The sequence below is a fragment of the Microcaecilia unicolor genome, chromosome 11 (assembly GCF_901765095.1).
Source record: "Microcaecilia unicolor chromosome 11, aMicUni1.1, whole genome shotgun sequence".
NCBI lineage: Eukaryota > Metazoa > Chordata > Amphibia > Gymnophiona > Siphonopidae > Microcaecilia > Microcaecilia unicolor.
Window position 1 is genome coordinate 40,780,320 of NC_044041.1, and position 17,400 is coordinate 40,797,719.

A 17,400-nucleotide genomic window follows, 5' to 3' on the forward strand; every position below is an offset into this window, starting at 1 on the left:
TTAATGATTTTTATTGAGAAACCAGGCCAACATTAGAAATATAAAATTCAACCATCAACATAGAGCAAAGAGAACTCATATTACATCTCAGTTCATATATTGATTTATGTACCGCCTTTTTGAACAAATTCACTCAAGGCAGTGTACAGTAAGAATAAGTCAAACACAAGCAATAAACAATTACTGTAGTAAAAATATTCAAATAGCAATACAAGGTATGGCATAGTGTACTACTTACAATGTCAACAGTATGTAATAAAACATTTTAATACAGAGCATAGGGTGTAAGTAAAGATGAAACATATAGGTGCCCTTTTTATTAAGCCGTGTAAGCATCTACGCGCACCAAAATGGAGTTATCGCCCAGCTACCGCACGGCTCTTGTGGTAATTTCATTTTTGGCACGCGTCTGATACATGCGGCTGAAAAATAAATGTTATTTTGGACGCGCTGGAAATGGCATTTGACGTGCGTAGGTCATCACCGCCCGGTGATTGCTTGAGACTTTACCGCTAGGTCAATGGCTGGTGGTAAGGTCGCAGACCCAAAATGGATGCGTGGCAATTTTGATTTTGCCGCATGTCCATTTTCGGCAAAAATTTTAAAAAGGCCTTTTTTACAGGCGCGCTGAAAAATGTATTGGTGCACGCCCAAAACCCGCGCCTACACTACTGCAAGCCATTTTTCAGCGCACCTTAATAAAAGGACCCCATAAATAGAAAAGATAAAGTAACAGGAGTTACAAAATAAGGGAACTAATTTAAAGAAAGTTGCACATGAAGTCAGAAAGGTGTTTGAATATCATCTTAGCTAGGGTAGGAGTGGATAAACATATCCTGCTATAGTATAGTGTTGTATATTGTCAAGGAACAGCCCTGTTCCCATATTTTATAAAGATGACACCCATTCCACCCCATCCCCATCCATTTATCCTTGTGTTGATTCCTGTAGCCCTCCCCTCATGTCATGTAAGTATTTTTAAGCAAAATCTGTGATCAGATGTGTTAGTTTTAGGTTATGCTGAAAGTTTATTAAGCAGCTCTCGTATCAAGGGACTTAACCCGTATCAAAAGGGCAAAACATTGGCCAGTTTCCTCTGTTAGTGCATCACTACACAGACTAAAATAACCTGAATTAAAGCATATATAGAAATAAGTGTGAAGAAAATAATGGAAACAAAGCAGATTTTGCCCACAAATTCATACTGTAGTTTTACCAAAATTAAACATCAATGTGGTTTGTTTCACCCACAGGCTCTTTTTCAAAAGAGAAAAATGTCCAAAAAGTGACATAAATCTGCATTTGGAAGTTTATCTCACAAAAATGTCCAAATCAGTATTTTCAAAACCTCTTTTTAGACATTTTTCTCTGAAGTCCGTCTAAATCTCAAGGGGGCGTTCAAGGCGGGACTTGGGCGTTCTTAAGACTTGGATGTCTTCCAGCCATAATGGAACAAAACAAAAATTTCCAAGACTAAAACTTAGACATTTTGAGGTAGACCTGTTTTTATAAACAAATAGCTGCAGTGGGAATTGAACCCACTTCCCCAGGATCACAGTCTGCTGCACTAACCACTAGGCTACTCCTCTACTCCACACAAGAGGTGCCCCAAATGATCAGATGACCACTGGAGGGAATCGGGGATCACCTCCCCTTACTCCCCCAGTGGTCACTATCCCCCTCCCACCCCCAAAAAATGTGATTAAAAATATTACTTGGCAGCCTCAGATGTTATACTTAGGTCAATTAGAATAGCATGTAGGTCCCTGGAGTAGTCTAGTAGTGGTGCAGTGCACTGCACACAAGTGGACCCAGGCTTCTACCTCCCCCTACTTGTTACACTTGTGGAGGAAACTGTGAGCCCTCCAAAACCCACTGTACCCACATATTGGTGCTCCCTTCACCTGTAAGGGCTATGGTAGTGGTGTACAGTTGGGGGTAGTGGGTTTTGTGGGGCTCAGCAGACAAGGTAAGGGAGCAATGGTGGGATGTGTACCTGGGAGCATTTTATAAGGTCCACTGCAGTGCCCCCAAGGATGCCCTATTGCTTTCCTGGGATGTCACTTTTCCACTATTCTACCTGATTCCAAGCTTTCTATAACATCTGAGCCTTGTGTATATTGTTTATCATTAGATTTGGGCTTTGAATTCAGATCTATAGATGAAAAGGAGGTCTCATTACATATATCTAAATACCAGAGTGCTATTTTCCCATACTTCATAGCAAGAGTGTACATTCCCTAATTACCTGTCCCAAAGCAACTGAAGCTTTTACCTCCTCAGTGCATGTAAATGGTTTCATCCCTGTGTGGATTCTCTGATGCTGTGTGAGGCTTTCTTTCCAACCAAAGCTTTTACCACACTCAGGACATGTAAATGGTTTCACTCCTGTGTGTATTCTCTGGTGCATTGTGAGGTTTATCTTCTGACCAAAGCTTTTACCAGACTCTATACATGAAAATGGTTTCTCTCCTGTGTGGACTTTCTGATGCACTTTTGAGATTTACATTACAACCAAAGCTTTTAGCACACTTAGAACATGTGAGTGGTTTCACTCTATTGTGGATTTTCTTGTGTATTTTGTAGAAAATGACCTTTCCTGTTCTGATTTTGGACATTTTACAAAAAACGTCCAAATTCAGACTTAGATGTCATATCCAAAAATGCCCCTTGTGCATTTGACTTGCCCAAAGTCACAAGAAGCAGCAGTGGGAATTGAACCCATGTTGCCAGGATCAAAGCCCGCTGCACTAACCATTAAGCTACTCCTCCTCTGTTTTGGACGTTTTGCATTTGGACGTTTTTTGTTTGAAAATAGACCAAAAAAAAACATGTCCAAATCACAAGACATCCATAGTATTTTCGAACATAAAAGATAGACGTCTTTCTTTTTCAAAAACGATCTTCTTTCCTGTTCAGAATTTGGACATTTTTGTAAAACGTCCAAATTTTGATTTAGACGTTCTATCGAAAATACCCCTCCCAGTCTCTTAACAGCAGATTCTGTATGGTCTCTGTTCTGTTGATGGTTAGAGGTGTGCAATATATTATGCACAGGAGTGTATCTCCTGGAGACAAAAACTTAGTAACATATTTTGGCAAGTGACCAAATATGTTTTCCTGCAGTGTGGGAGAAAAACCCAGGAGCTAAATATATTCAGGCATTGAACTATTCTCATGGTTCAGAAAATATTGGTAAACTAGAAGCCAACAGTAGCCAGTGAAGTAGGAAAATGGTTCTGCTTTTATATATACGGTTAAGAGATGTGTTTTATTACTTCTCTCTCATTACTACATTTATTCTGTTCTGTGTTCTTCAGGAGAAACATATTCCCAATCCATTGCAAAAGGACTTGTATTGGTAGCCTTTTTCCTGTTAGCTGCTTTGCTGGGAAGTCCTTGGAATTTGGTCCGTAAAGCCTGGAACACCACCACTTTCTGAAGGCAAAGTGGGAAGAGGTGGCACTTGAAACCACAAGAAAGGAACGAGAGCCTCCAAGCTGCCTTTAAACTATAATGTGTCATTTCCAGACAAGCAGGAGCGCTTATTTGCAAACACATTTTATAGTGGTTTTTTATACATGTTTTTAGGTTTTTTTTTTTTATTTATAATATGAAGCAGGATAATGTTTCTCCAAATGGTACTATTGTGGAAAGAAATGACGGAAAAAAATTGCTGATGTTTTAAATATCTATTTAATCATATTATTCAAAGACACTATTTTATAGGTATTTTTCTTTATATAAGTGATGATACAAAACTGATTTAGAGATTAGTTTTTATATACTTTCTTTTATATCAAAAAAAATAAAATTTTACATTTTATTCTTAAACAGTGTACAGTTTTACATTATTCAGGTTTGTAGCATAAAGTGTGAAGAGTTGCAAAAGGGCATGGAAGGTTTTCTGTTTCATACATTATTTTAAGAAGAAAGAAAATATACAATTATGGAGTCTCTATGAAATAGGGCTAAAGGGGCTTTTTTATTAAGGTGCGCTAAATGCCATACAGTCCATTATATACCTATGGGCTGCATGGCATTTAACGCACATTATTTTATTAGAATGTGCTAAATCTGTTTATGCACCCTAGTAAAAGGACCCCTGTACCTCTTACAGCAGGCCTTGACATATTTTCCCAAAATCTAGGAGCCAGCAGTGGACACCTCCCTTGCTTCTTCCTCACCATCTGGGGGGGGGGGGGGGGGGGGGGTCCAGATCAGCAATAGCTCTTTTAGAAACTGGCTTACTAACCGCCTTATTTTCGAAAGAGAAAGACGCCCATATTTCGACCCAAATCGGGAGATGGGCGTCTTACTCCTGTGGGCGCCCAAATCAGTATAATCGAAAACCGATTTTGGGCGTCTTCAACTGCAGTCTGTCGCGGAAACGGCCAAAGTTGATGGGGGTGTGGTGAAGGCGGGACTGGGGCGTGTTTATTGGCCGAGGAGAGATAGGCGTCCTCGGCCGATAATCGAAAAAAGGCGTTTTTAGTGCGAATTTGGGTCACTTTTTTTGGACTTTTTTTTTCACGAACAAGTCCCCAAAAAAGTGCCCTAAATGACCAGATGACCACCGGAGGGAATCGGGGATCACCACCCCTGACTCCCCCAGTGGTCACTAACCCCCTCCCACCCAAAAAAAAAAAAAACTTAAACTTTTTTTTTCCAGCCTGAATGCCAGTCTCAAATGTCATACCCAGCTCCATCACAGCAGTATGCAGGTCCCTGGAGCAGTTGTTAGTGGGTGCAGTGGACTTCAGCCAGGTGGACCCAGGCCCATCCCCCCCCTACCTGTTACACTTGTGGTGGTAAATGGGAGCCCTCCAAACCGCCCCCAAAACCCACTGTACCCACATCTAGGTGCCCCCCTTCAGCCATAAGTGCTATGGTAATGGTGTAGAGTTGTGGGTAGTGGGTTTTGGGGGGGATTTGTGGGGCTCAGCACCCAAGGGAAGGGAGCTATGGACTTCAGCGGTAGTTAACTTTTTTTTTTTTTTTTTGTTACAAGTGCCCCCTAGGGTGCTCAGTTGGTTTCCTGGCATGTGAGGGGGGCCAGTGCACTACGAATCCTGGCCCCTCCTACGACCCAATGCCTTGGATTTGTTTGTTTTTGAGCTGGGCGCCTTCGGTTTCCATTATCGCTGAAAAACGATACTGCCCAGCTCAAATCCGCACAAATCCGATGCATTTGGCTGGCACAAACCGTATTATCGGAAAAAAGATGGACACCCATTTTTTTTCGAAAATACGGTTTGTCCCGCCCCTTCACGTACCCATTCTCGGAGACAGATACCCATGGAGATGGGCATTCGATTATGCCCCTCCACGGGATCCTTTTACTAAGTTGCGGTAAAAAGTGGCCTGTGGTAGTGTAGGTATTGGGTGCGCGCCGGGCCAGTTTTTACTGCATCTACAAAAAACAAAAATATATTTTTAATGGGATGGGAAAAGGGCCTGCGGTAAAAATGAAACCAGCACACACCCAAAACCAGCCTGAGTCCTTAACACTACCCATTGATCTATTGGTAAAGGCTCATGCACTACACACGTGGTGATCGGTTGGCGTGCGCCAAGTGCTGATTACCGCCAGAACCAGCGCGTGTAGGAAACAATTCAACCAGGTATTAGGGCGCGCGCCAAATCTGAAATTACCACGAGGGCACGCTGGCCTGGTGGTAGTCTCATTTTGGCATGCACTGCATGCACATAGAGCCTACCACAGGCTCTATGTGTGACAGGCACAAGTGACTCTTGGCCGGGTTCACCACCCAGCCCAAAGACTCCAGAAGGCTTACCACCTGAGCGGTTGCCGCTTTGCTCTCCGACCGAAACTTCACCTGAATCAACCAATCATCCAGGTAAGGGTGGACCAAGATACCCTGTTTCCGCAGAGCAGCCACCACCACCACCATGAGCTTGGAAAAAGTCCATGGTGCCGTTGCAAGCCCGAACGGCAGAGCACAGAACTGAAAGTGCTTCCCTTACAAAGCAAAGCGAAGGAAACATTGATGAGCCGCACGGATGGGAATGTGCAAGTAAGCTATCAGATCCAAGGACATCAGAAACTCCCCTTGCCGAACCGAGACTATGACTGAGCGCAAAGTCTCCATACGGAAAGAGGGAACTCTCAGAGCTCCATTGACCCTCTTGAGATCCAAAATGGGATGAAAGGAGCCCTCCTTTTTTGGGTACCACAAAGTAGGTGGAATAGCACCCCATTCCCTGGTCCCGACGAGGCACGGGCACTACCGTCCCCAGACGGAGGAGACACAGGAGAGTATCCCGAATCGCCCCTGCCTTGAGACGAGAGCGGCAAGGAGATGCGAGAAACAAATCAGCCAGAAGTTGATCGAACTGGAGAGCATAACAGTCGCGTTCCACCTCTAGAACCCACTGGTCCGACGTGATTTGTGTCCACCTCTGGTAAAACTGCCACAGCCTTGCACCTATCTGCACCAGAGGCTGGATTCATGTACCCTCATTGTGAAGTGTGAGCAGCTCCGGAACCCCCGAGGAGTCACGCCCCCCACGGCTCCCTCCTTGAAAGGACTGGGTCTGCTGAAAAAAAACAGCCCCTGGGGGCTCTGCTCGACCTATGCCGCTGTGAGTCCCTAAAACGACCCCGCAAAGAAATTCCCCGGCTCATGGACTTAGGACGCATCTCTGGAAGCCACGGAACCTTGGCGTCCCCAAGCCCATGCGCCAACTTATCCAGCTCCTCACCAAAAAGCATGGAACCCTTAAAGGGAAGACAACATAATTTAGATTTGGATGCCGCATCTGCGACCCAACCTCTAAGCCACAAAGCTCGTCGAGTCGCAACTCCCAGGGACATGTTCTTAGCAGAAGCTCGGAGCAAATCATACAGCACGTCAGCTAAAAAGGAAGAGCCCATCTCCAATTTTGCCAATTCCTGCACCAAAGCAGCCCTATCTACAGCAGGCTCATCCAGAAGCTTCTCTGCCCAGCGGAAACAAGTACACGCTAGCAAATCTCCGCACATCGAAGCTTGTAAAGCAAGAGCCGACAGAGCAAAACTACGTTTAAGAAAAGACTCAAGCTTTCTATCTTGAGGGTCACATAACGCCGCGCCCCCATCCACCAGAATGGCTGTAGCCTTAGTCACTGCCGTAACCACTGCGTCCACAGTGGGGGTTTTTAGGGAATCCTGATCTTCCTGAGGGAGGGGATAAAGCCTAGCCATAGTCCTCAACACCTTACAAGGGGCATCCAAAGTGGACCACTCCTGCATCACCATGTCCCTGAGATCTTTATTCATAGGGAACGACCGGGAGGGACGCCTAATCCCTTTAACCAGCAGATCAACCTTGTAACCTCTCAAGAGGAGGAGTCCCCAGCCAAGAACTTAAGAGTGGAGGCCACCTGATTACTTCCAAAAGCTCGTCCCTGTGAAAAATGCGGACTACAGAGGGGTCCTCCCCAGGCAGAGAACCCTCCTGCTCCTGGGACCCTTCCGGAGGATCTTCCTCTCCAAGATCACTGAATTCCTCAGAACCTGGCAGAGAGAGAACCTCCCATGTCCTCAGACCAATCCACCCGAGGCCACTTAGCGCTCACAGGGCCTGCCCCTCCACTGATGTGGCTAGCCCGGGTCGGTCCAGACCTCCAAGCTTGATACAGGGACCAGACAAACTCAGGAGGGAAACCCATCCCCCCTGAGCTATCAGCACTGCCAAACGTTCCTGGGAGACTAGCCTCTTGAACCTGCTGGGATGGCTCAGTCACGCTGGTTGGGGTTCTGCACAGGCTATTTGTAATGTGTTTAAAGTTAAGTGTTCTCAGTCTCCCTCTGTTGGTAGGCGTGCATAACCCCAAGCGTCTTGACCGGTCTGGAGGGTTGCTGAGGAAGTAATCATTGGTCAAAAACCTTCATGCATAATACAAAATAGTGCTCTATGAGCAAAAACATATTCTTCTCTTTCTTCACTATCCTTTATCAGTTTAATACAATGATAAAAGCACTTATCTTGGCACAGTGATGCGGTACAATTTCTGGCACTTGTCTTAATTATCAAAACCAAAATCCTTTAATCTCCTATTGACTTGATGTTAAATAACTATCTAAGAAAAATGGAGGAAAAGCCTCAAGTAACCTTAAGTGACTCTTATTAACAACTCAACGGCTTTTGACTTTATAGAGCACTCTTATCATTGGCATAAAAACCTCCATAAATTTCTATGATCTCTTTGATCTTAGAAAAAGTCTTGTTAATTTTTAATAAACAAGAACTTAGCTTTGCAGTTGGCACAGTCTCTTAGTCTTTCATCAAGGGCCAACAATGGCCAAGGTTTCGGGTCCTGCTTCAGGGTCCGTGGTCCGCTCGACTTTCACGCCTGCAAACTACTCAGTTCCCTTATAATCAGCAATAAAAATATTGGGTGTGATGGTGGATTCTGAATTAACCATGGAACAGCATATTAATGAAATTTTTTTAAATTTAATTATTAGTACTTGTGTGTTTTATATTAAACTCCAGTGCTTAATGATTTTTGAATTATTATAATGTTTTGGAAATCACTGCAACTTGTGTGTAATTTCAATTGGAATTAATTGTAATCAGCCTAGAACCTTTTGGTAAAGCAGACTATTAAATTCAGTCTTCTTATTATGGTGGTAAATCTCATTGTCAGATAGGCCACCCTTGACATCTCTATATACAGCTGTTGTTCTCTTGTTGCAAGCAGCAATAACAATTCATCATCATATGTACAGACTACTTTAGATAAAATATATAAAGAAACACCCAGTTGCAATGGTGATATTTATTTCTTGTCTTTATTCCCTTTTTTCTTACAGTGGGCTGGGCTAGGCTGGAGTTGTATCTCCTCTGAAGTACACACTCAGCATAACAGTACTTGCAACAGTCTTCCCTTCTTTCATGGACCCGAGTTCACTGCTCCCATGCCCATATGGCCCCACTAGACAGGAGTTCCAAGCCCAGATCCACCATGGCAAAGCCCACAACATTCAGGCCAGAACAAGGCACTGGTCTCATTTTTTTTTCTACTTCAGATAAGCTTCCAATTTTAAGGGCCCTTTTACAGAGTGGCGGTAAGCCCCACGCGGGCTTACCGCTCACTCTTTTGGGAATACCGCTGGCCCAACGCAGCCGCAGGTGGTAATCCCGCCCCAAGCGCATGCCATTTCTGGGGGGGAAAAAAAAGAAAACTCCCGGAAATGGCTTGTGCGATGGTAATCGGGCATCACCACACGCTGCCCGGTTACCGCTGGGTTAGCGCAGGAGCCCTTCTTGCCACCTCAGTGGGTGGCAGTAAGGGCTCCCCGCCACATGGCCACGCAGTAAAAGTTCTCTTCGCATGGCCACGTGTGTCTGGGGGATTTTTACCTACTGCGGTAAAAAGGGTCCTGGCGCATGGGATAAACAGCCCCTGCCGCTAGCGCAGGGCCCTTTTTCCCCACAGCTTGGTGAAAGGACCCCTTAACGATGATATGTATTGCTTTCATTTCTAAATAGCTTATGTAATGAACCTGAGAGAAAATCAACGTAGCATCAAGTACATTGACAACCTTGAGCAATGCAAAATATACTCTTGCAAATATGTACAAAATGTGTTAATATTAGTCACAATAAATGTTCAGAGCTAGAACAGATAGCGTGAATATAGTTCATGTTTTTTGCCTGGCAGCTATCTCCTTCTTTTGGACTTTCAGCTCAGTCAGAATCCGATCCAATGTAGATTACTGTACCATGGAAAGTGATGCTTGGCTATTCCAGTGGTTTAACCAAGTCTTACTTCCTCTCTCTCTTGTCTTGACTAACTATCATAGTTAAAGTCCTAAGTGTGAGGCATTGACTAAGATTCCTCGAGTCTGATACATGTGCACTTCAGTTAGCCAAAAGGGTGCACTGGGATGCCCTCTCTCCCAGGAAAACTGTGATCACTGTCTTCACTGCATCCTCAGCTGGCCAAAGCAACAGAACACAGCTACGGACATCAAATTTGGGCTTTCTGCTTAAGTGCACACAGAGCTGGTATAAGCTTGGAGTATATGATGGGAATTTCACCAGAAATTCAGAGGTCTGCAAAAAGTCACCCAGAACAATACACCTCTGAAGGAAAGAGAAGAGCATCTCTCACGCTTGTTCAAAGATTTGAGGGAAAATGTCAAACAGGTGGCTTTAGAATTTTGGTATGAAGGCAGTTGTCCTTGGTCTAAATCTTCCTCCTAGGGAGGCCACGGTATGTAAGAAAGGTATACACATGTCAAAAAGCAGCCATGGTTGTATCATTACAGAGCCTGTAGAAAGCAGATACCCAGTATGAAAGCAGCACACATCCAGCTGGTTATTCTCCTTTCACTGTCCCCACTGTACAGAGATGTAGATCCTTCTATTTCTTCCATGGGGGTTTGTAGGTCACATTTGCATTAGTCTCCGCTGCCTCTTTGATTGCCTTTAGTATCGCAGAATTCTGCCGTTGTCTCTCTGCCATATGTGCAGGATTTGATTCTGGCAGGTATTGCAAAATGTCTTTCTTGCGTTGCTCTCCAGGGGCCGCTGTGGCCCAAAAGAACAGCCCGAGCCCTGTACTCCCAGCCAGGATCAATAAACTAAGTGCCAGTTGCCTGAGCACCGCCATCATCAAAACATATCTATCAGTCAAACTCAAACAACCGAGAAAAAAAAAATCAGCACTGGCCTCATTGTTATTCAGATCTGAAGGTAGAACAGCCCAGCTGTCAATGGCAGGACTGGAACTTGTAAAACATGTTCAGAGAAATGGCTGTGAGGTTCCTGTACATTACAATGTAAGAGAAAAACTGCAAAACAAAGCAAAACAAAAATTAGCTTTCAGAGATATTTTTTGTTTAGGGAAAAGGTTTGAAGATGAGCCTCAAATTAAACTAAAAGCTACTGGAATGATAACAAATGCTTTTTATGATGAAAGCTTGGTAACAGGTGTAGTAATTGAAATCGAGGGTTTATAAAACAGTAGTGCAGATGTGGAAAAGTGGTGTGCGAAGGAGGTGGTGAATAAGGTCCTAAAGTTTAAAGTTCTGACAGATCACTAAAGAGCGGACGTGCAAGACTGAGGGATAACTGCCAACAAGATTTAAAAAAAGAATCCCACCATTTATAGAGCTTTAGTAGACAGCTGTCATTATCAGAAATTTACCTCATTCATGACTTTGTTTAAGGAAGGGTAAGTTCTTAACAAAAATAGAACCAAGTCTGAAATTCACATCTTTAAAATACCAGGTCCTCTAAGTCAGGCTAGTATTCTGTCCATTCCAGCTGGCTGCATATACCCTGTGTAGATTACACCATCTACAGAAAACTGAGGATAACTACAGAAGCTCCCTATAAGCTGGTAAAGCTCCATGGTGAATGGCTTTGTCTTAAGAGCCAGCATGTCCTGCACCAGTCTTCTCACTGTGGTGAAGATACATGTGCCAAGTGAATCTGTAACCTGGTAGGAGATTTTGTACATGTAAAGCCATCCTTTTAAACCTGTTTCAAAATCATTGTTCAGTTTCTTTGCAAATGTGTAGTCAAACACTGTTCTGTGAAGTATATTTCTTTCAAACCTCCAGGGCTTAGGGAGCTTGGAATATAGATCCTGTTTAAAAATTGTGTCTATTGTAAATCTACATGCTCCTGTAGCCTAGTGCTTTTTGCTATGTTTTGTTAGCTAAGTGTAGACTTATTTTTTCTCAGTTTTCTGCCCTTGTCTTCCTCCTACTGGGGGCTTGATATATGCTATTAATATTATTTATTTCTGTATTATGTGTAACTTCATTTTTGATAGTTTGTATCTTTAGCATTTTTCCATACAAGATTACCATATTTTTACACAATAACGTACCCACATGTGTAACGCACACGTCTATAATGTACGCAAATTGCGTGTCTATATAAAAATAAACTGGTGTAATGTGCCCACACATTATATCTTTTTGAAGGTGCAGTCTCCAGAACTATACACAAATCCCACTCTTCCTACTTGAATGGAAAGTTAATTTCTATGTTCAGTTATTTAAGGCTCAAAGACATTTCACCTAGTTTTATTAAATAATAAATGTATAATTATTTCATTTCAGAGACTTTGTTAGTTTACCATGGCACATCAGTCATTAGACTCGGGCAGCTGTTAATATGTGTATGGAGTTCCTCTCTTATCCAGAAGGGAGAACATCAGATTCACATAACTTTGCTGGCCTAACGTGTTGCCAAATACATATGGAAAGCAATTTTGCTAATTAAAAATTAAAACTCAGCAACCCCCTTTTCTTTTCTATACCCCCCCAGGTAGTCAGCATCTACCTTTCCCTCCCCCACGTCCAGTATCTTCTCTTCCGTACCCACCAAACCCGTAGATAGCATGGCTGCTTAAGCTTGGAGCTCCCTCTCTCTCACCTAGATCATATTTGTAGAAAATCACTGTGTCACCCCTGTTTGGGTCCTATTTTACTGCAAACTTATTCTTCTACTCTAACCTTATATAATGAAAAATGCGAAAGCTGAACCTTAATTCAATTTGGCCTCTGGTCTCAAGAGACACAAATCTGACTTGCTATCTCTAGATAGCTTTTGATCTTCTGGGGCCACTGAAGACATGGTACTGTCTGAACTTAAATCTATTAACAACATCCTTTACTCTCATATAGAATTATCCCAAGATATGAGAAAAGAGATTGAAAAGGTATGTGCTAAAATTGCTGCTTCTCAATTATATGCTGAGGCTTTGGAAAAACGTATATCTAAGATAAAAGCTTTGTTGCCTCAAATCAAAACCAACAGTGACACCATTAAAGGTTAAGGGAAGATCTTGAAGATTTCACAAATAGATCTTGCAGAAACGACATACAGATTTTGGGTTAACGCGAAGGAGCAGAGAATTAGAACATGATATCCTTTTTGACAGAATGGTTACCTAGTTTTTTATTATACTGACGTCAATCCAGCTTTAGAAATTGAAAGGGCCCACCGCTCACCATCATGCCAATAATCCAATGCGTCACATATCCCAGACCATACCCACAGGCCCTTCAAATCCTTTGTGGTTGCAAAAGATAAGCCTTTACTATATCAAGGCAGGAAAATACTTATTTTGCCAGACTCAGCAAAAAGTACAGCTATGAAAAGGAAAGTTTTCTTGCTCTTAGACAAGATTTGAAAGACCTAGGAGCCCACTTTGGCTTGATGTATCCTGCAAGAATGAAAATTGCTTACAACAATTGTACTACCAACTCCAATGATCCTGAAGTTCTCCATGAATGGATCATTCATAGGGTGAATACTCATATACAAATAATCTGGTAATTATCCCTTTACATGAGATGAGATTTTATATTCTCTCCCTTGCATCAAATGTGAGAACTACAATCATTTTCACGGTAACCAGTACTTGATATTCTTAATATACAAATGACATCTTATTCAATTACTTAGGCTAATGCTTTCCATGTTTATATGATGCCTCCTATAATACCTTACTATCTGGGTTATTTAAAATATGATCTGTGATATGTTTTAATCTATTTTTCTATTACATAATGCACATTTTGTTTAACTTACATTTTCTCCCATCCATCTGATGCTCCTTATATCACTTCCTATTGAAACATCTTACATTGCAAAGTCAATTTTCCAAAGCACAAGTTGTTATTTTAGCTAAACCTGGAAGAGGTATAATCAAAGTTCAAAATTTCTACCCTATATCTTTACTTAATTTAAACTCTAAAATTATGGCAAAAGTACAAGACTAGACATTATATTTGGCTCTTTAATTCACACCAATCAAGTTAGATTTATGTCTGGAAGATTTATTGGAGACACTGCTAGACCACTTCATGATCTTTTAAATTTTACTAAATACCAAACTCTCTTCTTCTGCTTTGGATCTTTCTTTGTATGCAGAAAAAGCCTTCAACATTGTCGAATGGCTCTATTTATTTAGAATTCTTGATTGGTTTGGATGTGGTTCTGATTTTGTTAAATGGGTACAAGTATTATATACTAAACCATTCTAGAATTCAGATAAATGGTGAACTTTCTGATTATGTCATTCTTGCTAGGGAAACCTGTCAGGGATGCCCACAGTCCCCTCTGTTGTTCAGTTTAGCTTTGGAATCTCTATTGATTGCCATTAGAAATTAATCTATGGTATTGTTATTGATAAGCATGAATACAAACTACTGGCATATGCTGATGACCTCATGATTTCTTTTTTAACAGATCCCTAATGATGGCCATGCTGCTATGTGCATCTTTTACAAAATAAAATAAAGACGTATACAACACCTCTAACCAAATGAATCCCCCATGAACATCTACAGGCTGCCCTCTTAAAAGTACACAAGTTCTTGTTGGCACATGTACTTGGATATGCATATATTCACACACGCAGAACATTCCTCATACAGGGAATGCTTTATGAAATGATCTTCACAGTGGTTAAAAGGGAACATTCTATTTGCAAAATCATATCAACAGTAAAATAAAGTCTAGGGCGCAGAAAGGTCTTGAACTTACAGATTTAAAAAAACATGAAGAAGCGTATTTTCAAAGCACTTAGACTTACAAAGTTCCATAGGCTACAATGGGACTTTGTAAGTCTAAGTGCTTTGAAAATAAGCCCCTAAGTGTGGGAACGTAGAGTGCACGTGCAAGTTTCATGCCTAAACTTGGGGCACCTGCAGGAGTCGGGATGGACATCAACGTCTCTACATACGGCGAAAAGCAAACTGGAGAAAACAGACACTCAAGAGCCCTCCGTCCAGTATCCCTCACTGTCACCGATCCTACCTGCCAAGGAGGTCATTAAGTCTCCTTGCTATCTGCAAACTGGTCTTTGAGGTCACCAGGCCTCGGCAGTCGGCACAGGTGCGGAAGCAGCCTCAACCCCTCCCCGGCCTGGCGCGTTCTCTCTGACGCAACTTCCTGTTTCCGGCGACACGCCGGGACTGCTGTGCAGGGGGGGTCCTGGGCGACACTGGCAGGCCGAAGCTGGGACTGGAGGAAGGTGGTTAGGTTGGGGTAGTGGGTCCGAGCTGAAGATGGGTTCCCTGTTCAGGAGTGAGACAATGTGTCTGGCTCAGCTCTTCTTGCAGTCTGGATCTGCTTATGATTGCATCAGTGAACTCGGGGAGCTGGGACTGGCAGAGTTCAGAGATGTGAGTAACTGAATACTGAAACACTCTGACTCAGGAACAGGCTTGCTCTCTTTCACACACGTTCTTCTCATAAGCGAGGCTATGCATGGACAGGTTCAAAGGTACACAGGGTCCAAGGCGAACCAGCCATGTACTCCCTACCTCCGTCTTCACGGGTGGCTCAAGACCATATCCCCATCCCGTGTCATTCCGATAGCCAACCTTCCCTCTCCAATCTCCACCAAGGCGGTTAGCGTCTCCCTTTCCCTTCCTACCCAACCCAGTTGGCTACCAACCGCCTTTCCTTTTCTACACCCTCCCAGGTGGTCAGCATCAACCTTTCCCTCCCCCACCCCCCAGGTCTAGTATCTCCTCTTCCCTACCCACCAAACCTGGGTCCTGCTTCTCTCCTTCTCCTCTCTATCCCCCAGGGTCCAGCGTCTCATCTCCAATTCCTTGCTCTGAGCCCATGCCATTTTCTCCCCCTTCCCTTCCTCGTGCAGCTGCTGTTGCCCTATATCTTTTAGCATTGCTCCAAAAGTACTCTGCACTGGCACAAGGCATTCCAGTGGAGGCCTGCACTCAGTTGCTGCTGCATCCCACCCTCCTCCATGCATTTCCTGTCACCCATTCCTTCTGTCTCTGTGTCATCCACCTGTCTCCCCCCAGTCTCTCTCTTAGACCTGTCACCCAGATCTGCCCTCAGCCTTCTCTCTGTTAATGTATCTTTTTAGCTCACACCTTTCTAGTAGTAGTTCAAAGTAAGTTACATTAAGGTATAGTAAGTAGGTGGCTTATCAAGGCCACAGGGAGTGTCAATGGGATTTGAACCTCAGTCGCTCTGGTTCACAGCCTGTTGTCCTAACCTACCTCCCTCTTGCTCTCTAGGCAACTAATGTGCTTGGGTGTCTGCCACCTATTCCCCTTGTCCTACTTTACGCCCCTGTTTACTTTGAATGGGCTGTGTCGGGAGGGGGGGGGTTATTAAAAAAATGTATAGACCACACTGTGAATTCTAGGCAGTTTACAACTAAACGTACAAAACAATATTTAAGCATTATAAATAATGACAATAAATTAACATATTTATAAAAAAATCCATGCTAGGGATGACATAAAGATATACAAATACAAGGTTTAAGGACTATAAGAAAAAAGTTAAAGAATGCAGTGCAATGAAAACTGAGTCTTTAATATTAACATTTTTGGCACATAGATAACTCTGCTTCAAATCATCATAGACTTGTTAAATATAAAAACCTTGAGCTTAGGATCCAGATTCTCAAAACAAGAATATGTTTCTCAAATTAGGGCGGTCATCAAAATAAAAAAGCAGATATTGACCTGTATGGCCTAGTTGGTTTAAACAATTTTATTGAAATAAAAAAAGAAGAAACAAACCAACATGGTATGTGGTGTTTTTTTGTCTTTACAACAATAATCATAAACAATGATAAAATTAAAACTGAACCACCCAACCGCCCTCCCCTACTGCATTCCAAATGAGTTCAACCTGAACCAGCATCGGAGTGCCTGGACTCTTATTACCCTTTGAGCTTAAACTCAAAGGACTAGACAAACCTATCTAATTTCCCCCCCCCCCCCATCTCTGCTCAAAGAGTTCTACTTTATTAGCAGGCAGAGATGTCATTAAACATGTTTTTATAAACTGTTAAGAATCAGACCATGACCTCATGGACTTAGGGTTTGTATGGCCTAGTTTAAAAATATATCTCAATATGTTATTCTGAAGAAGCCTTTTTGAACAGATAAGCTTTAAGTTAGTGTCTAAAACAGTCTGAATAATTGTCAACAATGACGATTGCAGTGTGTTCCACAATCCAGGTCCTGCTACCCAAAAAATGGAGAAACGCATATTATGACATATAAGTTCTTTAAAAGAAGGAATGTCAAGTAGATATTTACTAGCTGAATGTGATGGCCTGAGTAGACAATAAGGGCTTGATTCTATATATGGCACCTGAAAAATCCATGCGGAAAAAAATAGGCCTAGGCATAATCTGTAAAGTACTCCTATTTATAGAATAGGCTTAAATTTCTGTGTGGTATATAGAATACAGTAAACAGGAAGTTGCATCAGAACATAGGACCCGGCAGAGAGAAGGTCCTGGAGCAAGCCTGTGAGGATCGTTATGGGCTCAGGTGGCCTGTCTGCATAAAGTAGAGCTACTGCGGGAGGGAGGGAGGAAGGCAGGGACGGAGATGCTGGACCGGGAATGGTAACTGCAACTGTTTTT

General features: G+C 42.7%; 2 protein-coding genes across 4 annotated transcripts in view; both read left to right on the top strand.

Annotated features, from left to right (window-relative positions):
• TCTN2 (tectonic family member 2) overlaps positions 1-4,278 on the top strand; it is a 54,923-nt gene extending 50,645 nt beyond the window's left edge. Inside the window, exon 17 of one of the 2 annotated variants that reach the window (XM_030217667.1) lies at positions 3,321-4,278. In XM_030217667.1, coding sequence (XP_030073527.1) covers positions 3,321-3,442 — 122 coding nt within the window. In that variant the 3' untranslated portion in view covers positions 3,443-4,278. The remainder of the gene's footprint in view (positions 1-3,320) is intronic. The other variant, XM_030217666.1, reaches the window with a different exon arrangement.
• A 10,671-nt stretch (positions 4,279-14,949) lies between these two features.
• ATP6V0A2 (ATPase H+ transporting V0 subunit a2) overlaps positions 14,950-17,400 on the top strand; it is an 83,448-nt gene continuing 80,997 nt past the window's right edge. For both annotated transcript variants that reach the window (XR_003943730.1, XM_030217665.1), the window contains exon 1: positions 14,950-15,163. Coding sequence is in view for 1 of the 2 variants with exons in the window: in XM_030217665.1 (XP_030073525.1) it covers positions 15,047-15,163 (117 nt within the window). In the remaining variant the exon portion in view is untranslated. The remainder of the gene's footprint in view (positions 15,164-17,400) is intronic.